The sequence below is a fragment of the Spea bombifrons genome, chromosome 4 (genome assembly GCF_027358695.1).
Source record: "Spea bombifrons isolate aSpeBom1 chromosome 4, aSpeBom1.2.pri, whole genome shotgun sequence".
In the NCBI taxonomy this organism is placed as follows: Eukaryota; Metazoa; Chordata; class Amphibia; order Anura; family Pelobatidae; genus Spea; species Spea bombifrons.
The window spans coordinates 65,781,782-65,804,880 of NC_071090.1; the positions used below are offsets into that span (position 1 = coordinate 65,781,782).

Below are 23,099 nucleotides of genomic sequence, written 5' to 3' on the forward strand. Positions count from 1 at the left end.
ATGGAATTGCAAGTAAATCACACAAAATAAGCTTCAGACAGTGGCCCAAAACCTTAAAATCAGAGCAATACAGGCCATTTTCTCCCTTACTGGCCCTTCCCTACACCACCTCAAAATAGACTGTAATTAATACCGACGTAGTACCCATCTAGTAACTGACACAACGAACACACAAGTAGTAAGACTAAATAACATTTATTCATAGAAATATAAATAAAACTTATCGTAACAGTAGAAAACAAATACAACAGGTAGCATTATTTTCAGTGAAATTGCAAGAGGTCCATTATAATTTACATGAGCAGATTCTGTTAAGGATATCTTCACTGGATGACTTCAAAGATACTCAGGAGACAACTAAAAGTTGGAATGGCTTCTCCAATAGACATTTACTTCTAAAGGTTTTAGCTACCGGTTGGGTTTTCTACAAGGCATTGCAGGACTAACTTACAGCACATGCTCAAATGCTCACAATGCAGTCTTCGCTAGAGGCTTATTTCAGTCATTATCGCAGAGATATTTGGTGAGAAAATAAGGGAATACGTTTTACAGTAAAACTTAGAGTACAAAACTGGTCTTTGTGCCAGGGGAATACCAGTCAGTTGCCTTTCAGATACATATATATTTCCATATATTGTTACTTCAACCTCTAAACTCAAAACTATTTACCAAGTATGCAGAACCGTAAAAGGTAAGTAACATGTCTACGTTGGTGATCAAAAATGTATAAAATGTATGTAGCCTATACATTTTGCTAACATTAGACCCCAGATCTATTTTAAAGAATCCTCTAAATTATAGATTTCACTTATTTATTTTTTAAAAAAGTTGGTCAAAGTAATAAAAAGAAGAAAAGAAACTGTCCAGCTTAATGAGGGATGCACTGCTAACATGCAGTCATTTATAAAACGCATCCAGGCCTACAATTACCAACGTTATAATCCGTTAAACAGATTTTTTTGCAGTACTAGAAGCATCATTTTTTAAATGGTGAAAGCAGTGAAGGTTCAAAGAGTTACACTAATGAAATGAAACAGGGTATTTACAATGGAAGGTACGCAATGGAAAAAAAAAATATCATACATAGATATTAATATGCCACGGCTCAATAATATATAGTTGTACACGGTGAAATAAATGTACAAAAACAAAATCTTACACATTCGATATTTGATATCCGTAGTAGAAAGACCACCATACATTATTCAACGTCATTGATCCATAAACCTCAGCTTTTTAAAATGTACATTTTTTTGTGTTTTATAAGAAATCTAATTTCTAACTTTTTTAAATAAAAAAATAGATATTTCTGAGAAAAAAAAATATTTTAACACATGGGAAAAAAAGATAAAAGTCATGTTTCTTGACATCTATGTAACATTTAGGGCAGCTGCTTAATGCTGCTTTTTGTGCAATATTACTTTTCATTTCTGCCTCACCAACATATGCTTGAATGGATTTGTTGAAAGCTTGGTCATGTTAAGGGTATGGAGTTTTAAATGGCGGTAAGAATTACCCTTTTGTCCACAGATATTAAAACAAATACGACCTTGCTTCTCTTTATGAAACGCTGACATGACTCTTCCTGTACCCTTCCTGTGGTTGTCTGTATCTTAAAAAATAGATATAAGAATAATAATAAAAAAACAAAAAACAAAAACAAAAAAAACACACACATTGTAGAGCGCAAGACCTTACAATGACTTCAAACATGGAGCGATATTACCATTTTTTTCTCTAAAATGTTTTACACTTTAGGGGCGTCAAATATCAAAAACACAAACTTTTTTTTATAAACACTACCATATGTTATTTCCCACTCACTATTTCAAATATTTTGTTGCGAATGACAGGATTAAAGCGGTTATATTCTAGTTTAATGAAAAACTGCATTATCTTTGCTGAACATTTGAGCAGCGTTGACCTTTAATGTCTAAATGTGACATTGGTCACTCATTTCCAGTGGATCTGATATTGCTCTTTTAAAATAAAGCTTTTGTTTAGCAATATAAATATATGAACCCTGTTGTAAAGAAACCATTTTATAAGGGTTTAATACAAATGGTTGCCACTATTCATAACTTGGTCAGTACTGTAGAACTCCGATTCTATACGAAAGTGTCTCTTTAGTAGAAAGAAAAAAAAGTATTGTATTGCCTTTCCATTTTACAATACAGACTCCTATAAACAAAAAAGTAGTGTATATCCTTATACATATTTAGCATTTCATGCATATTGAGTGTACTTGAGGCTGGTGATCTAGTATGCATGTGTGTATATGAAGGTACCATCATTATCATCATTTCCATGTCTCGATAATGTTGTATCATAGACAAGACCAGAGTAGGTTTCCATAATGTCCACAACCTCCAAGCGTGCTGCAGTTTCAGTGTCCAGACAACTCTTTCAGTAAGCCCAGTCTGCGAAGAGCCTCTTTTCTAGACTCTTCAGATGAGTCACGCCCTGAAAATTGTACTGTAATACCTTGTGGCCGAAATCCAGTGGGCCGTGGCAAGGAATAAGACCTTTTCACTTCCTGATGAAAGACTTGCTGTTTCTGCTCGGGGAAGTTTTGCGGGGTGCTGTGACGTTTGTTTTTTTCTGATGGTGGTAATTCGCCTTTAAAAACTACAGTTTTCCCTGATGCAACAAAGGGGCTAGGTTCATTCATCAACACACTACTAATAGTATCCCGTTCACCAGAAAGCTTTCTATGTGATCCTGGGAAAAAGAACTTTGGAGAGTGGTTACCATTTGAGATAGGAGATACGTTGACACCAGTGTCTTGGATCTCTGCTTGTACTGGTGTTTCTTTAACTAAACCAAGCTTAGTCAAGGCTTCATACCTAGTTTGTTCATTTCCTGCATCACGAAATGATGCCATTCGACGACATCCTTGCTCACGATGGGCCTTCCCGTCTATTTCTTCAGCAAACAATGGTCCGTTTAAGTTGGCCAGTACCTGAGCCTTACGCTCTTGGACATTGACAGCTGCCTTGGCAATAGTTTTGTTATATTGCTTTCCAACTGGTTTGATGTTTATGTTGGTTGGAAAACGACTAACGTTGGTGTTTGTTGATGCAGGAAATATGAAGTGTCCTTCACTAATTGGTGATGTTCCAACACTCTTCTTTAAATCAACTGGATTAGACTCCTTTGGTGATAAGGGGGAGATATTTCCATTGTCTGCATTCTTCTCTGAAATCTTCTGAGCAATTATTACAGGTGTTGGAATGGCACCATGAAACTTACGATTCTCTCCAGGCAGGTCTGGAGAATATGCTCCAGTGCTGGTTTCTACGGATGAAACTGGAACGGTCATCGGTAAGCTTGTAGACATTACAGGATAATTATGAGTGGGTTTCCGATCATCAGTACCAGACCCAATACCAGAATCTATGGATATGAAAAAAGAAATACCTTTTGCAAATAGTTTTATGGCAGTTTTATAGTGTTAAAGGTTAGTTAACTAAAGTACAGAAATTCAATTAGATACACAATGAGATTGCACTTAAACACATTCCATTCTACTATTAAAAAGATCATACACCAATGACAACTATTAAGCGAGATGTTTAGTATTTAGGTAAATAATGTATAGTTGGGAAAATAATGGTGTATGTACGTATTAATATTTTGAACTGGCTGAGAATCACTGCTAAATAAACAGCAGTATAAGACGTTGCAAATCAAGTGCCCCTACTTCTTCCAAGGTAATACCCAGATCCAAGAACATACCTAGCGACGCATCTTCTCCATGGCTGTGTTGAAGCTGTACCAGGTCAATAATGTCCTCACTCTCGGAGTGGCTATCATCTGTCGATCTTGGGGAGTAGCCCAAGCTTGTATTGCTGGAAAGTTGTGGTTCTTCTATGTCATCCTCAAAAGCATCAATTGTTTCTTCAAAAAACAGCAAGGCATTCTTTTCTTCATTAGTCAAGTATTTAAGGTTCTCATCATCCTAAGGAACAAAATAATAAAAATGAATCAACAATTCAGCAGAAATACATAGCGCAGATTATTACTAAAACCCCAGACTGTTGTTAAATTACTGTATAGACACAAAAGTAACAAACAGACAGGCAATGAGTCACAACTGACTAGCAAGTTACTCAGTATATACCTTCCTTTGCCATCCCAACATTACTGAAGCTGGTTAGTTGCTGTGCTTGCAGCAGCGCAGCTCATATGTCTTCATGTAAAACACTACAATCAGTCTGGATACAGGAAGGAGATATGTTTTATAATGCAATAATGGGCGGGGATGGTTCTGGGTAGAGGCCGATTACTTACAGAGAAAAGTTATTAAGTATGCGGGTTCTCGCATAATTATATATAGTATGTAACAGCTTTATTACATAAGTCATAATAACAATCCATTGTGAAGTCATGAAAACAATTTCGGTGACTAAGCATGACTGAAATGTTGCTATTCCAGACCTGCCCTTTCTTCACCCCAAAAATTATGCGAGGATGAGAAAGCAAGGTACGAGGAGGAGCACGGAGACAGGCCAAGGAATACATTATGTTCTAAGCCTGTATGTATGTGTGACACACGCTGTAGATGAGCGTGCGCCCAGATGTACACACATATAATCCTAAGTAAATAGCTCTAAATCTCTCAGAACAATCCATTAGGACTACTAGGGCTATTTATTAAGAAAAACATATGCTTTAGTAAATAGCCTCCAGGAGAAATAAATTAAGAGGAAAACATCTTAAGCCTCTGTTATTTTACCAACCAGTAGCCCCATATACAGCTTTCTAAATCAGATGGTCATTGTTGTCCTTTTAAATGTAACCCCTTTTATATATAAATGAAATAAAAATCAGTTTGGACACCTTCTAGTTTTTAAATTTCCACATTATAAATTATTTTCAAGTGAAATACCTTTACCCTTTTAATTAGTTTTGAATTTATTATTTTATTGTGTTTTATGCTCTGTCATAAAAAAGAGATCTCATCAAGTTATACTTATGCAGGTTATATGGTTTACCAGTTTGTGGTTTCCCTGTACCCATACCAGAGATTAAATGGTATTAGGAGTGTGTCTGTATTAACATTTTATTACTTAAACAGTGCAGAGCTACATGAAGGTCAAAATGACACCTTGGAAATGTTTAACTTTTTAGCCAAAGATGTATGTAAGGCCGGAATCCAGTCATGCGGGGTGAAGTATTACTTTACAGGGATACAGCACCCTTATCTCAGCACGTAGGTTGCCGCAAAGTGCAGCACCACTAACCCATAAATCTACGCATAACAAGGGTGTGTTCATGCGAGAAAGTTGTGATTAACACACTACACAAGCCATTGGCGGGTTACTTTTAAATTGAATTATTCCACAAAAAGATATGCAGTGAGTCTGTATAGGTGCCTTCAGCATGTTTGGGGCCTGTACAGATACACCTACAGATACTCATTGTTATTAAATGACATCACAAATACTCATCTCATATAGTAATAGCCACTTTCTGGTTTACCTATAAAATAGAAAAACTATTAACCGTTTACTTTGCAACCAGCACGATAGTAAATACAACGCAACTTAAAAGGTAGACAGCGTAGGGCCTGAATGCTGAATCATTTATGTTGTGATAACCATGGTGCCATAAAAATAGCACTCAGAATGAGCGCCTTTTCTCACCTAGAAACTGACATTAGACAACGCACTCAGCACACTGCCAAACATTATATGACCTCTGATAACCTGTTCGTAATCCAAACAGGTTGCGTCAAAAAGGAAAATATTTCTCTGAGCTCCGAGCGCAATGCCCTGCTTCATGCCACCTCTCAAAGCGCATTTAATATTCTATTAATTAAAGTGATTCAATAGTTTTATCGTGAGATATTTGCGGCTTCCTTGTAGAATTCTTTTGTATTCTGTGAAATAATGTAATGTTAAAAAGACCTGCACACTGTACACAAAAAGTTTACTAAGCAGAATTATATATAGTAAGTGCTGGCTGTCTACAACATCCCATGCCGAGAGGTATCTCAATACAGGTTCCTTTGAAATTACAGCAGAACACTGTTACCAAGTGGGTTGGGGCTCAACGAGCTTATGGCCGGCAATTGGAGACATCTAGAACACCTTTCTACCCTAAACAGTAATACAAAGTGTTCTCACATTCAGATTCAGTATTATTATATATTATTGCTGTCACTGCGCAGTACAATCATCTGCTATTGAACATTAAAAGAAACTAGCTGTTAAAATTGTACCTAATCATTGCTTTAAGTTCTATCCTGCTGATGTCGGTATATGTTCCTTGTCGCCTTTATTCTTTCTATACGAAAGATACATTTGTTCTGAACCCACAGCTGACCTTACCACTAATGGGTCGCTTAATTAGCTGTTCATTAGAAAACTCGATACACAGGGCCTTGTACAAATAGTCATTTTCCAGGAACTCCCGATGAGTAGACGTACGGTATTTTTGACAGGTACACATGCAAGGATTATTAATGAGAACAGCAGTAGCTTGTTTGTCAGCCTTGTAAATGTTGGATATTGAAAGCACAACATCGCATACATGAATAGTAATGCTTTACTCTGTGCTCTCCACCATTTTGTATTTAGGAAGACCAAGAGACCAAGAGTGGATTTTATTCAACCTACTCATTTTGTCCTACATTACAGATAACACCAGATTTCTAGCACAATAAAGTGATATAAAAATGACACAGAAACTTTCTCCCTATTGTATTCTGGTTTTCATTGTCAACATATAATTTATACAGCACCTGCAATTTAGATGTTGAGGAAACGTACATAATGAGTGAGGTGTATTTTCCTTGTATATCTACAGTATAAAAAGTTTGGGACCCAAATATGTCCCCCTTTCCTTAGTAATATATAAAAAAAACAAAAAAACTTCTGTTCAAACTTTTTTGACAGAAAATATACTCATTATATTTTCATGTTATAAAAATGTATGTGAAGGGTAGTATTTAGCGATAAATTCTCTTTAATTTACAGCAACATAGCTAGTAGCCATAACACTTTTGAAGTTTGTGAGTACAGAAAAAAACAAACTTTTCTATGACTGTTTCAGGTTGGCCTCATCCCAAATACAATGAAGATTAGAGGGACTGACATCAACTGGCAGCCAGAATACCGATATCAGGTTCCAGGTAATCTACATCCGCCGTACTAGAAATCAGAGGATTTAGCCAGGAGCCTCTGGTATTTTTAAGCAATTATCACGTCTCTGAGGACATGGTCTTATTTTCCTATTATCTGAATTCATTCATTCACACATCAGCTGGTCTGGATTCCATACTTACATATCTGTAGCTTCATGAACCAAGTATAATTATACTTTAATTTCTCCTCTTCGAAATGTTATTTTTTTCAACCCTACGAGTGCTATTTATCCAATATAATGTATCAAATTGATTAAAAAAAATTCAAATAGGTCAAAACTTAATTGATTTTTTTTTTTTGAGAACTTTGCAAAGATAACTAACCAAATCACTTTTTGCCAGGATTAGACAATCTGTCAAGCTCTAAAAAGAACTTCAGCTGATTTTAAATAATTACATTACAATTTAATCATTGGTAGAAAAGAAGTAAAAAAAATAGTACCCAATTGCTTCAAATTTTACATTTTAGATTATTTACTAATCTATGCAGTACCTGGGTAAGCTATTAGCAAAAACAATAAAACTTGAAAATATAGATTTTTGTTTGTGTTGAGTCCATTTAGTTAATGTTCTGTAGTGTTATGTGCTTCTAGGCTCGTTGGGCCAGAAAAATACGGGAGGTTTATAATGTTCAATGAGCTAATATGTAGTAATCCATCCATTACCGAGTGACGTATGAACCTGCCTGATTGATCCACCAGCTTCAGATGGCTCTGACATGGTCTCATGACTTTATTTGTTGATGATTTATCAAAAGCCGCTGAAGGTAAATTCATTTTAGAGAAAGCACACATAAAATATTGCGAGCCTTATTAAACGCACCCTCCCTGTTGGTTTTATTAGCTTACAAACCATTTGTAGTTTGCGAGGGGGGAGATTCCACATCCAGTTTATGAGAACTACATGTTGGCCTCCAAGTTCCAAGTAATAAGTTAACAATCTACAGGCAGAGTGAATAATAAGGGCAATTTATTACCTGCCTGTGACCATGAAGAAGGAAAACCAGGAAAAGCTATTGTACACAAACCAAGCGCACCTTCTTGTTAATTAATGTTCAGTTTTGTCTATTGTTTTTTATATGTATAACCCCATTGTATTGTAACTTCTCCTAAACGTAAAGCACCTTCCCAGAGTTGATTATATACAATTAGACATGACTTTACTTTAGCTACACTTTAGTGACAATAGAGAAACACAATACTAGCTGTCAGATTCTGTTTACAACCATCAGTCATGTTTAGTGCATCTCTTTGCAGTGTAAATGTACCGCATTTCAAACCCCAGCTTATGACTTAATAGCTATAAGATTATGAATCATTGATTACACGGAGTAGTAACATTTCACACAATGTAAATGTATCAAATAGTTCAAAGTTATGTATGAAAACTGACTCTGGCGCAAAGTTTCTGCACTAGAATTAGTTTAATACAATATGCATAAAAACTAAAAAACAAGAATTGGGTGAGAATAATAACTACAATCATAGTCTGGATTCCACACTTTATATTTGTATCTTAATTCAAAATGAAAATAAAATATGCACCCCCTAAAATATGCATACTCTTTTTGCTACTTTAGCTTTCCTTCTTTTTTCATGTTTTTTTTTTCTTCTGGACTCGTGCAAAATGAAAATGTATGATTGTATCTTTAATTCCTTTGGCTTAATGCATTACATTGAAGAGCAAGTTTAGCTTTAAATGACTTTACAAATAATGGTCTCGTAAATCCAGAAAGGACTATTACTCTTCCAGAACCCTAACAAATGGCACGTACCATAGAAACATGTCACAAAAGATCAAGATGACGGCCAATAAGAACACACGTACTAAGCATGCGGGATTCAGGAAGAGCCCAGAATGGAATCCTAATTGATACTTACGCTCAATGCATAAATCATTACTGTGTGACATTCTTGCTTAATTAGCTTATGTCACACTGCCTGATAGCTTTCCTACTGTTGAAGGTCTTGAAAATTAAACTAATTACTCATGTTTAAAATGACTGTCCTTTATGCCACTGCAAATCTTGGGCTACCACTTTCAAACCAATGTTAGCCAAGAGGAGATTAGAGGGATAAATGCACATGGAATTTAATAGCACATTATTAATAAACTTTGCATTTTTTAAATACAAATATATGTACTATAAGTTAATTATATATTAGAAAATAGACAATTCCATAAATCCACTATTAAGAAAAACAAACAGACTAAAAAAAACACGTATAAGCAAATTAGTTCAATGGATTGAATGTTTCGAACCATAAGAAACAGAGAAGCCTTTTTTGAGCCCATGTTAATGCTTGGAGTCCTACCATCTTGCTGCAGATGATGTCTTTGTCTGCAAGCCCCTAACATGCAATGGAAACCCCTTAAATTCATTATGTCGTTGATACTGATGTTATGTGCATAATTAAGAACAGAAAATATATTATCTAATTACGTTTATAATAACTGATTAAAAAGTTGACTTTCGACACTTACCAAGTTGGAGCTCCTGGATCTAGAACGACTACGTTGACTATCAAAACTTTCGCTCCTTTCAAAGTCACTCATCCTACGGGTGGGGAAGTCATGTTCAACCCCTGAGGAGGTCCTCTTCATCAGATTACTTGGCATTTTCCTAGCAGCTGACGTTGGCAGACAGTACTCCAAACACAAAAACTTGTTTGTAATTTTTCACAACCGTAACTCATACCCTGAAAACAACAAAAAAATCTATTAAAAACTATTCTATTCAATAAACATTGTTGTGCTTTTTATGTTACTTGTATAGAGCTTTGTTTCACAAACTCATTAGTGTGAACTAAACCCCTGCCTCCTTGCTCTATATCTCCTGCCACAATAGTGGGTTGGGCAGCTCTGATGTATGCTCTTTGTCCTTTTTATTAATTGTGTCGCCATCAAAAATAATAATTCTGTTAGGTAAGGGAAGAACTGATCTAAAGAGCTAGTAAATGTATAGATTAAAAAAAAAAAAAAAAACTGGTTAAGGAGAGTGAAACTTACAAAGACCAAAATCATGATTTGTGAATAGTGTCTTGTACCAACACCTATTGGCACCTCTATGAAAATGATATCCTACCTTAAAGATCTATATATTCACTAACAGTTCCAACAAGCATAATGGATGAATAAAAACGTTATGTGGATGCTAGGTGCACTTGTAGAAATTATAATCCAGAAATTTGATTAGAATAAAAATTAATGAAATCCTGGTATCTCCGCTAATTACACAAGCCATTTTTCTTGTACAGTGCTACCTTTTGTCCATGTAATGTTTGCCAAAGAACACAAACCTCCATTATAAGTTTATCACCTGTCAAGTTTCAACCAGATTTGCCTATAAAACATACTACTGTTTAGCCTGGATAACAATTTGCCAACCCAATCTTGCAGCTCATGCGGCAAATTAATAAGCAGGTGCTTTTATTAACAAAACAGGATTTACTTAAGAGCAATGAATGGTAATAGGTGCATTAACATTGTTAGTACTAAACATAGAGCCTCAAGTCACACGTAACGCTCCAAGTGCCGTGGATTGCGTCCATAATACACGCGCTGAAGACGTGACTGATAAGACCTATTTTGCACAAAGTGCAACCTAAAGCGAATATGAAAAAGTTTCTGCCCGGCAGAGGTGGACGAAAGGTTACATTTACTTCTAGTAGGAGCTACTGCAAATATTAAATTCTCCCACAGTATTTCCTGCGATACTTCCAATTTAGAAAATAGCAAATTTGTAAAAGGGGTGCACTGTCATGCAGCTTTTTCTTAAGAATAATTTGTTTTCAGCTTGCAATCAACGAGCAGTCTTTATCAATATAAAGAGTGTTGCTGAAGAAAAATGTAGAGCAGTTTTCAAATGGCCTCTCCTGTCTACCTTGAAAAAATTGTAAGTATTTGAACATCAGCCAGTTGATTCCTCAGTACTTGGATGGACTGCATTCTTGGCTACGTTTGAGAGGCCCAACTGGACTTCAAAACACTAGATTAAACTTTTTTCCTTGGGCACAGAGCTAGAATGTAACTAGGTGTATATCTCCAGTTTCTTCTCTCCCTGTGCATCCAAGAAAATAAAAAAAAAACTGTTACGCTACCACCAGCCCTCAGCATCAACACATCTCTCATGCAGTAACATATTTACCTTTGGTGCTGGCCTAGGCCTGAGCCATGGAGGTGCCCCCAGCTACCCCTGCTGTCTTTGATGTGGGACTTTGTGTCCTAAAGGCAGGCAGCACTTTGTAATGCATCTTAAATAGGCTGTGTTGGATCAACACAACATCCGTAGTGTAAATGGGATGGTTAGCAAGATGTCCTTTGTAAAGGCTCATTGAACAGCGGTACAGCAGAGGAGCAGATAGCCCAAGAGGATGATCTTTTCCCCGGTTCTGAGGCAGAGGAACTGCCGCTCCCCACAAACCTGCCTCCCTAGTAGGCCAGAATACATCGTCTTTGTCATTTGGTGTTCATTCCTTTTAAGAAAATAATCTTCGCAAGTTGCTTTCTACAGTCAATGGCAACATAGCCTGCTACATTAAAGAATACCACCTCCACCACTATGAGACACACTTGCGTCTGCAACTCAGATTTATTTTTTTAACGGACAAGCCCAAGAGTCCCTGCCACTACCAATTCCAAGTCTTCTTTCAGCAGGTCTACAAGGGAGCTCTGTTCCTGCTTACCTCTGTTGCTAGTGCCACGAAATGTAACCACGTCCCATGTTGTTAACCCTGCCCCATACAATCCTCTAGTTGCTATATCAGTTCATATGGCCCTATTTATTCCTGACCAGGCTCCTTCTCGGCACAAATTGATAAATTTGCTCAAGCCTGCATGCGGGGTGCTGGGGGACTAGGGGGGATCTGCACTTACGAGTGGTGTGAAAAATACCCAATGGGTTATGGACATTATTTATATTAGCCATTTGTCCACACTAGTTTGTAAAATGAATCTTCTACCGAAAGGATTTCTTCAGATTTTGCCCACCAACAAAAAACAATTGATTACTGCCATAGACCACAACAATAGCTTTAATATGCAAAAGAAGCCATTTCAATTGCCAACATTCTTAACGGCCATATTTCTCAGTGTTGCAAAAGAAGGCGATGCTGGTGATGGCGACAGCATTGCAAATGACAACTGTGAAAGTGATGATGAAATAAATGTTCTTCTCACAGTAGACTGAAAGACTTCATAGAAAGAATCATGACGAAATGTTGTTTTGGCCTAAGAGGTTGTCATACATTTTTCTTCTCTGTTTCTACCTGTATGTGATAGCTTGGTAATGGTGGTACAAAATGTTTTTCTTTGTAAGGCTGCAGGTGACTTTCCAGGCATGGTGGTAGCCACTAATCCTAATAATCATTGGTCATACTTTCTGTGTCTGTAGTGTTATCATTATTCAACATCATATTTTAAAGAACTACAATGGGATTTTAATGTGTGAGACATTCCGTCTACAGCTTTCACTTCATCGCTATCTGGAGCTATAAAGAATGTTTCTTCCACAGCAGAAAACTTTTTTAAACATTGTGTCCATGCTTAGACTGGCTTGCTGACTGTCTATCCATTATATATGGCCAAATTAACCCTTCTTGTATTTCGATGCAAGTTCCATAAAGTGTGGAATGTCACTACACCTAATCGGTATTGGAGCCGGCACTGCTGGAACTCTTCAGGAATTAGAGTGGCCATTGAATGTGTTATATCATTATAATGCTATAAAATGTATTATTTTATTCCTGCCTCTTATTGGTTAGCATGAATATATATAATATTAATACACCTATAGGGACCTTTACTTGCTCAGATTTGAAAACGGATAAGCAACATCTTTATTTCTGGCATTCATATAGTTAAACACTCACTGTAGGTTTGCTTTTCTTAATGTACATAACCAAGTTTCCAGGAACCTCTGTTGTAATGCTTTTTGAATTTTAAAAACACCCCAAACCAGAAAAAAGCTTTGACCCCATGGATTGCAGGTGTCGAGCGCAAGGCGTACCATGTTTTACAAAAAAAATTCTTACGTTACACAGAATTTATATTTTTTATTTTAAAAAAGCCTTACAGAAACTCCAGACCTGTGTCAGGGAATAAGGCAAACTTCAAGAACAAAACTCAAGTCTTAAGTACTGCGTGTTGACAACAACCGTAACCATGACAAAAATACATAATCAAGCAGTCTGTATGTGAGAATAGAAGACTGATTTCTCAAGATAACTTCTCCACACCCAATTTGAACTTTAAGTTTCATCTCCTCTGCTAAATGAACTTTATTTTTATCGCTAGAAACATCATTTCTATCACTGTTGAATTTTGTTCTCTGGAGTAATTCTAAATCAAGTAAATATTTTCTTAAAAACAGGCAGTTAAGTGTTGGAAAACAAGACTTCCAGACATGGAACTGATTTCTAAAAAGGTAAACTATATCATCAATATGGGGGAGTTAGCACCGCAGGTTGAAGCGGCGCATAATATGGGATGTAAATATATGGGGGTTAGAGATGAGCCTACACACAGGACCACTATCTGCAATATTACTAGGTATTTCATACATATATATCTTTTTGTTGGGTTGTTGGACTTATGTTCGGTGTTGATTATAGTGAATGGCAGGTGGACAGTGGGCATGGGGGGGGGGTAGTAGGCATGACCAAACACCACACTTGTTGGAATAAGAAACTGACCCAGAGACGCTGGGTCAAACCCATACATTTCCCAGGTATGCTCTCAACATGCCAACTAACCAAGAGAGGGACACTTGTTTTAGAGTAAATGCTAAAGGCATGGATATGAGATCGACTGCTTGATGTTTTTATATTTGAGTAAGAAGTTTAAACACTGCACTACATTTGCAAAGTTTAATTTATAAACATGTTTTCTGCTAATTATACACACATTACCGAGACTTTTATGGCTGTAGAACACTGTGATACACTTAAACCCAGCAAACATTCTGAGCTCATAGAGAAGAGGCATGTCAGGGGACAAAAAAGGGATAAAGGGATTAGAGTCCAGCGGGACTCCAGTACAATATTTCTAGTATGCGCCTGGCTTCCTTTCAACAATCAAGAATTTTGAGATGCTGTTCCACCTAGACAAAATTGAGCTTCCAGGATGTAGTATGCTTCCAGTGTTTACAATCACATAAAATCTCACAAAATGTCTATGAACCCTTTTCAGTTTCTTGTGGCTGCAGTCTATCGGTTTCACAACACATGATGAGTATTCCTGTCTGACATGAACAATACATTTTGCATGATTAAAGAAGTATTTCTGGCAACGGATGGGCATTCCACAAATCTAGAAATGATGTTTCTAATGCAGCAAGAGTGTTACATTTCATTAGCTGGGACAGGGCTAGAGGAACAGGTCTACTCTCTATGAGCCTTCTATGAGGATATCTGTTCTACACAAGCAGCTTCAAACTACTGCCTTCTGGCTCAACATTATGGAGATAGAGTGTGTTCTGTCCCCTAATTCATTGCCCAATGCACTTAAAGTGAACACTCCTCAAAGTCACATCCCTTGAGAGTCACGTATCTGAAAGAACACTTGAGTGCTACAAATTAACACTTGTCTCCTCCCTGCACTAACTGGACATACTTGATTTTCAAGCCAGTGTCAGATTCCTTTAAAGCACATGCTAAACAAACATGTTTACCAGGTTAAGGTCCCAAAACAAACGATCCTCACGTTGGACTGGTGGGACCAAACCATTCAGGAGTTGCTTTTCGAGGAGTAATGGAATTTCTAAAAGTGATGGTCCTCAAAAGCACACAATAAACTGCCAGCACCCGATCTAAGTTCCCATCGTGACAGTATCTCCCTTTGTCTTCACACCACCCTTACAAAGACTGCCTGAACAAATCAACAACAATCAGCGACAAAGGAAGAGATAAAACAGAATAGGCAGGAATAACCATGCAGATCCTGGGCTAAGACAAGTAAGAAGCCTGCTGTCATGGTATACACGTAAAGTAGGTTTCTAATCATTGTTCATTCATTATTTATGTTAAAACTTAGGTGGTTTTGTAATTTCTAAAGCTACAAAGAAATGTGATGGATTCACTTTAATAACCAGTAGAGTTTGATTTACGGTAAAGCATCTCTTGCACTTTTACCCCTCCTTAGCAGCTATTTTTCCCCATACCTAGAACCTTTCTTCGTCCTCTGTGGAGGACACATTCATGTGCTGTTCCTCCAGCAAACACCCATCTTAATTGTTCCTTTGTGTAATTTATATTGCCAAACATATCTTTATTCATTCACTATTTTAAAGTTCTACACATTATCAATGTTTAACATACTTTTCTGCACAAGATTTTAGCCTCCTTTATCTCTTCCACTGTTTGTTTTGCTGGAGATTTTATTTTAATGTTTCTTGCGAAAGGGGCCAGAAAAAAAGTGTTATGCGGCTGAACACCTGTTTTTGCATAAATAATCCAAACTAGAGTTATATGGTATTGTCTATATTTACTTTTTTATAACAATTTTTTTTGTTCTACCAACAAGCCAAACCATCATTCAGGACGAGTACATTTTAAATGAATAAGCACCCTCTTTGTGTAGTTTAACCCTTCTAGCAAAGAATAGGTTAAAGGACAGGGGCACAAATACCTTACATTTATGTTAACCCTCTTTATTCCAGCCTTTCAGATAATATAGGCATCTGAAATATGTGAATAAGCTACGTCATATAAAGCGACTGATACGTTTTCATAATGCTTCCCTGATGAAGAACATTAATCATTGACCAAGACCCATCAGTTCCTTTGCCGTAGGGGTGGATATAACATACCTTTGCTACAGAATACGGGCTTCCAACTTAGTATTTAAGAACGTCAGTCCTGAAAAAGTTCTAGAAGTTCTAATAGGAAAGCCTGCTGCCTGTACTAGGATTAAGGCAGCGTTAAACCAGTCGTACATGGTATGTATTGTAAACACCACTGGTTAAAAACCACACAGTTAATTGAAATAAAATGCAAATGAAGGAAAAGATCATTTTGGGGTTAAAAAAAAACTGCCATTCAGGGCCAGCCCAGGGGATTTTGGCACCCTACACAAACTGGCTAGAAGTGCTCAGGTCCTGCAGTCCCTTGAGAGAACCTGCCAGAGGTACCCCCAATACATGCACCTGTTCACTTCTTGATTTAGATAATTACACCTACAACATCAAAATGAATCTTCCCATCATGAGCTTGTCTCTCAGATTCGACCTGCCCTTTTTATCTCTCTTTGGTTTATTGAGCGAGCTATTATTTCTTTTAAAACTTTAACACCCATGAAGAATTATGACATCACCAAGTAAAAACTTGACTAGATTTATAGGCTAAATCATTGTTGGTTAAGGACCTGGACCAGTTTATAGGTATGAGTATGCTCTTGTACATGTGCATAAGTGGTCGATGTATTTAATATCCACAATAATATACAATTGTTATTAATAACAGCTAATGGACTCCATGGGTGAATGTTTGCCAAAGTCATATTACCCCCAACATTTGCACAGGTGCCATTCACCAGTTTCTAAAATATGAATATGTACACAGATTAATAGTCAAATAGTTTGGCCACTCAGGTTAAACTTTGACTAGTGGCTCTATCCCGTATATCATACTAAATGAATACATATAATGTTCTAAGTGAAAATTATTTTGGGCAAAGCTGTGAGTTGTTTTATGATGTTTACACACCCAAATCAGTGTTTATCACACAAAAAACCCCCCAAAAAAACAATGTAGTGAATCATCCCTTCACAAACAAAACAAGTGGTCATAAACATCTTCTGTCTTTCTAGGTAATGCTGCTGCCACTCTTATTACACTTAAGACTGTTGTGGCTGGCTGAGCGTCATGGGAAACAAGATCCACACAAAAGAAGCCGCTAAAAACCGTGCAAAAACATTTGACATCTCAAGGCAACCTTGGTAAAAAAATTTACAGAAATTGTTTTAAAAAGCCCACATTCTTTCTATTCATCATTGCGGACTTAATATCCCTAAATATTTGAAGTATTTGTCTTCAAAGTTGTTCTAAGAATGCATAAATTCCACGCGAATAACTACAAAATCACTCTGGGGTTTATTTACTTAAGGGGGATTTCGCAGGAGAGTTGTTTCAGCTCCTATACATTAGGCGCAGAAAACCCAACTCTAGTGAGTGTGTGCTGCAGTAATAGTTCCACTGGCTCTGTGTAATCTATATGCATGATCTCCTTATCCATAGGATCATACATTGTACAATGTCACCCTTCTTGCCGGTAAAGCCTGCCAGTATTGGCCCTTCATGATGCATAGCGAAGTAGATGATTGAGAACCACAACTCTCCAGCAAACTCACCCTTTAGTGAATAAACCCCACTGAGTTGATCCCCTATGAATCTTCTGCTAGCAAACACAAAAGAAACTCCCAGCAGCTCTGATAAGCTATTATTGATATAAGTTAAACATTTTGCACGTGTTACTGGCATTGTGCACTGCGTGGGGTTTCACGACAGGGTAACAACCCACTCAGGAGCTGCACTGTGCTTTACAAGCTTTACTGCCACATTAATAACACCTGTTTTCCTCTCAATACATGTGAAGTGACAGCTATTTCACCAATCCGATGGCAGATTGGCATACCAGTGATCAGCAGTGATAAACAGCAATCGCAGCATATTAATGTATGCACAAAGTAAATGTCTTAAGTTCATTATGAATAAGGTCCATGTAGACTCACCTGAGAGGGTGCTGGGATGGGTGCGTAGGAGGTTACTGTGTGATCTGGGCAATACTGGGATCTTGGAGATGAATGGGGCAGGTTTGTTGGGAAGGGAGGAGAAAGGTATGGCAAGGAGGGGCTACGATGTCTAACAACCTCCTCTCTGTGTACAAATAGGACCAAGGGAAGAAGGAGCGCAGTGCGCCATCTAGTGGCCATCATCAGCCCCTGCAGCTTCTCTGTGCGGTATGCGGTACACATTTTGGCACAAAAACCATATTGTTGGGTTAAAATCCTTCGTGACCGGACTGGTTTTCATACTTTGTACTCTTTGTGGCTGTTTTAACATTTTTGCGTATTACACTATTTAGCTGTAATGTTCTCCATTTTCATTTACTCAAGTTATATATATATATTGTTATATTCTGTATTTAGATACCATCATCTCATTTATTATAAAAAAATATATATGGTGACTTTTACTTCAAAATTATTTTACTCATCTACAAAATGAAAAAAAATGGCTTAACAGATTCTAGTATTTGTCCTGAGATTAGAAATATCCAATGTTTTTTTTTTTTTTTTTTTTTTTTGTGTGCAAGGAATAAGGAAACAAATACAAGAAGCAAATTGCTACTTCATAAGGGTGTAAAATGCACCCTTACGTAATACATTTTTTCTTATTTTTTTGTACCTCGGGGGCAAGAAAGCGCTACGGAATTTGATGGTGCTATATAAAACAATAAATAATAAAGTTTTTTTTCCATGTATACAGTATTTCTAGCGGGAGGGGCACAAGGCGTTTAGACACCTCTTTTTACATTTTTTGAAAACATTTTATATTTATTTTTTACATTTTCATGGAACTGGATGGTTCCTCTAATGATGTCATATTGACATCACTGGATGTTTTACTATATTTACATTTTATTACATTTTACTTTATTCTTTAACTACTTTAATATATATATATATATACTTTATAGTTTTTATTTTTATATTTTTTATATTTTATATTTACAGGGCTCTATTGCACTGCATTGCTGATCACAGTACCTGCAGGGAGTTACCTGCAGGGAGAGCTCAGAGGTCTCAGGATGGTTTGGACAGACTCTCTTTGAAGCTTTTTACTTTCAGCCAGCAGAAGCTGCCATCTTGGGAAATGCATGCTGCCTTCCTATATGGTACTTGCGATCATTAGGTGTCTTGTTTTTTGGTGTTGCTGAATGCCTTAATATTGATCATTGATTGCTTTCTAAGCTCTTCCCAGCAGCAAGGCGCCGCCATGTTTGAAAGGCATACTGCCTTTCAGTGGGGCAAAAATGATTCCTCTGGAATCACTCAGCGCCCCTGCCCAAATGTTTTGTTGTTGCTGAATGCCTTAATATTAAGGCATTGGAGCAATAATGAGTGTACAATACGATCGTTGATTACTTTGTAAGTTCTTATACAGTATCCCCATGATATTTGTATTGCCATGACGCACCTGGCACGTCAATTCTTGTTGGGGGTTAAAAAAAAATCCATATATCTTTTCTAAGGACAGTATCTATTCTAACATTTCACACATCTGTCATTAATTACTTAAAATTGTATACTACAGCGCTACAGTAAAATGAAATTGTATAAGTGTATGTATGTATTTATTATTACTAATTGTTATTATTATTATCTTTTAACTGGTGATGCCTATAGAAAATGTAATAGCTTGTAATAGGTGTACACAGCTGCAATATCTGTATTTTAAATAATATATAAAATTGCATTGCTTCTTACTATATATTTTTAATAATTTCCTTTATATTGGAAGATTTCTGTGTCAAAAAGCTTATCTGGGGCTTGAATGGCTTTGCAAAACCTGCCTGAAATCTTAATGACCTTCCAAAATAGAATAGCTACATGTCATGTATGAAAAAAGTGTGGGTTTCATTGGGTAGCCTGATTATCATACCTGGGAACATCTGGACTCCGACTACCCAGAGCCTACCCTTGCGAGAGTGAGTGAGTATAGAGTCCGTCAGCAGTCCTTGTAACCTGAGCATATGCAAACATTGTTCTCTCCGAAAGCCCATATATTGTGAGTGATGCCTACAAGCCTATAGCCATTCTGACATTGTGTCTTCAATGCATGATTGCTTTAGATCAGTTTAGAGTGCGCTTGTGTTTTCAGGAACAAAGATGTTCAATCTTGGGCAGAGTCAACTGCATTCAAGAGTTTGTAGTTCATGGTTACAATGGGAACACAAATAGGGAATAATGAAATACTGGGGGTTATGTTTAAAAAAATGCCTTATAACTGCAGATACCAAAGCAATTTTTCGATAAGAAGGAACATTTACTACAGGATTCATAGAAAGGAATCATTTACAGCACTTTACATGTGGTTTGGAACAAACGCACCAGTTAATTTAATCATTGTCTATACTTCAAGTGAGTACGTGAATTAAAGGGACAGTGTTCCATATGGCCCCAACAATGAATAATGCATATTAACAAAGTGCAGGAGGGAAGTTTATTTCAAAGGCGGGGAAATGTTAAAACAATAATGTAGAACTAGAGGGTCAAAGGTTTAGATGTAATGTAAGAAAGTTTTACTTTACTGACAGCATGGTAGATATATGGAAGAATCTCCCTATAGTGGTAGAAGCTAATACAGTGAGATAATTTAAACATGCATGTGGAGCATTTCTGCACATGCAGGTGGGAGTCATTAGACCCCCTGAAACTGTTGTGCTATTCAGAACTAGAGCTATAGTATAGTGTTTGCTTTGGGAAGCAGAAGTTCAACCCACCATGTCTGGTTTTTCTAGTTTTTAGATGTTTCAGCCACACCCTCTGCTTATCAAGCCCATAGGTATGCCATCTCAAAAGAAAAACATTGACAATCATATTGAAGAGCTTAGTGGCCTTCAACATGGCACTTTGCCATAATTCGATTCATGAAATATCTCCCCTGCTTTTGTGAAGTGGAACTGCTTCTGGAAGCAACATCAGCACAAGCTCTGTATGTCAGGGAGCTTCATGAAACGGATTTCCATGGCTAAGCAGCTGCACACAAGCTGAAGATCACAATGCACAATGCCAAGTGTCAGCTGGAGTACTGTAAAGCACAGCACCACTGGACTCTAACTCTGGAGTGATGAATGATTCTTTATTTTTTGGAAGTCTGATGGAAAAATCTGTTTGGTGGATTCCAGGAGAACACTACATACCAAATGTATAGAGCCTACTGTAAAGTTTGATGGAGGAGGGACAATGATCTGGGGCTGTTTTTCAGGGTTTAGGCTAGGTTCCTTAGTAACGTTAGTGCTACAGGCATGGTTTGACGAGTTTGGCATGAAGGTACTCGAGTGGCCTACACAAAGGCCCACCCTTAACCCCCATTAAACAATTTTGGAATTAATTGGAACACTGATTGTGAGCCAGGCCTCACAAATGCTATTTTAGCTGAAAGGGCACAACTTCCCATCTACCGTATGGTATATATTAAAGTGTATATGGTGGCTGGAGTGTCCCTTTAGGAATCCTAAATTAAAAGAAAAAAGTATGTTCTCGCATCCATGGTTATCATGTGTTAGGGTATGTCTCATGGTTTAGGAGTGAAGGACAGTGATTATTACCAACTAAATATGGGAATGCTTAACAGACATCTACAAGGCACTAAAGTAAAAATTGCCTTATTATAATCTGCATCTCTTTGGAGACAGATTAAGGGAAGGGATATGCCACAAATTAATTTAGGAAAAAAAGAAAAAAGCCTGAATATAAGACGACACTATAGGAAAAAAGTTTTACCAGTAAATGTTAATTCAGTTAAACTATTTTTTTTTTAAAAAAAAGCTATGATTGAGAAAAATATTTTGGTTTTATTTCCTTCTATTTTCCAACCTGCCCCCCAGTTATGCACATCTGCCCCAGAAATGCCTTATATCCCCTATTTGCCACTGTGCCTCATAATATGCCTTTTAACCCTCTAAATGCCACTGTGCCCCATGATATGCCTTTTAACCCTATATGCCACTGTGCCCCATGATATGCCTTTTGACCCCGAATGTGCAACTCTGCCTCCAGAAATGCCTTATACCCCTATATGCCACTCTGGCATTTAGAGGGTTAAAAGGCATATTATGGGGAAGAGTGGCATATAGGGAGGTTTAAGGCATTTCAGGAGGCAGAGTGGCATTAAAGGGGTTAAAAGGCATTTCAAAGAGCACTCTGCCTCCAGAAATGCCTTACACCCCCCATTTAACACTCCCCCTCCCTCCTCCAAACTTACCGGTGCTTCTGAGTTAGGGGGGGGGCGCATAACACAGGAGGGTCCAGGTCCCCTGCATCTGCTTCTGACTTCCCTGTCATGTAGCCGGCACCGGTGCGGGGAACTCTGATCTCTGACAGCCGGGGAAGGTCTGCGCGATGGACGCAGACAACCCCCGCTACTAGCCACACCTCCTTCCTGCTGCAGCGGAAGTTGTCTACGCGAATCGCGTAGACATCTACACGCTGCCCCAGCTACACACCGGGGACTCAAAAGTACCGGTAAGTGGGGCGGGGGGGAGAGAGAGAGACAGGAGGATCCAGGTCCCCTGCAGCTGCGGGGGATCTAGATCTTAGTCGTCTCATAGTCAGACCTATTTGAGGTCTGATTATAAGACGACCCCGATTATAAGACGAGGGGTATTTTTCAGATTATTTGCTCTGAAAAAAACCTCGTCTTATAATCGAGCAAATACGGTATATAGTTTAATCCCATTTGTATCAGGTGCATTGGGAGGGTACAGCAGAGATGTTGTCACATTAAACTCTTTCACCATATAAAGAGTGAAAATTTGTTTTATGAAAATGTGTTCTGGTACTGGAGCCATTACTCAATATTTGCATTTAACTGTTTAACCATTCCACAGTTAAGAAGATCAGCAGATCAGTAAAATCGATTGAGGTTGGTGCTATGGCCACCTCACATTTCATTGCTTCTGCATGTACTATACAAATCTGGGTATAAATTGTTGGTGCTATATAAATAAAAGATAATATTAATGATCAGAAATTTGTATCCACACTGCTAGTGTTCTTCCAAATCTGTACAGAGGTTATTTTGTAAAATATAAATTATAAAAAAATACCAAATATAATTTAAAAGCATTAGTGCTTAGCAGATAATTCTTAGCAGAATCCTAATTTATTTCTGCTTTTCTACATTAATTCAGAAAGATAAACATTCCTGACATTCCTCAGATGCAGCAG

At 37.4% G+C, this 23,099-nt stretch overlaps 1 protein-coding gene across 2 annotated transcripts; it reads right to left on the reverse strand.

Annotated features, from left to right (window-relative positions):
• Positions 1-1,946: 1,946 nt before the first annotated feature.
• On the reverse strand, positions 1,947-17,939 carry PROSER2 (proline and serine rich 2). 2 transcript variants are annotated; one of them, XM_053465241.1, is made up of 4 exons: positions 17,877-17,939; positions 9,635-9,849; positions 3,739-3,961; positions 1,947-3,396 (listed from the first exon to the last, which is right to left on the reverse strand). In XM_053465241.1, the coding sequence occupies exons 2-4, from the start codon at positions 9,767-9,769 to the stop codon at positions 2,387-2,389; spliced, it is 1,368 nt and encodes a 455-aa protein (XP_053321216.1). In that variant the 5' UTR covers positions 9,770-9,849; positions 17,877-17,939; the 3' UTR covers positions 1,947-2,386. The 2 variants fall into 2 exon arrangements, with proteins under 2 accessions (XP_053321216.1, XP_053321217.1); XM_053465242.1 differs by lacking the exons at positions 9,635-9,849; positions 17,877-17,939 and adding an exon at positions 4,124-4,253.
• Positions 17,940-23,099: the final 5,160 nt, after the last annotated feature.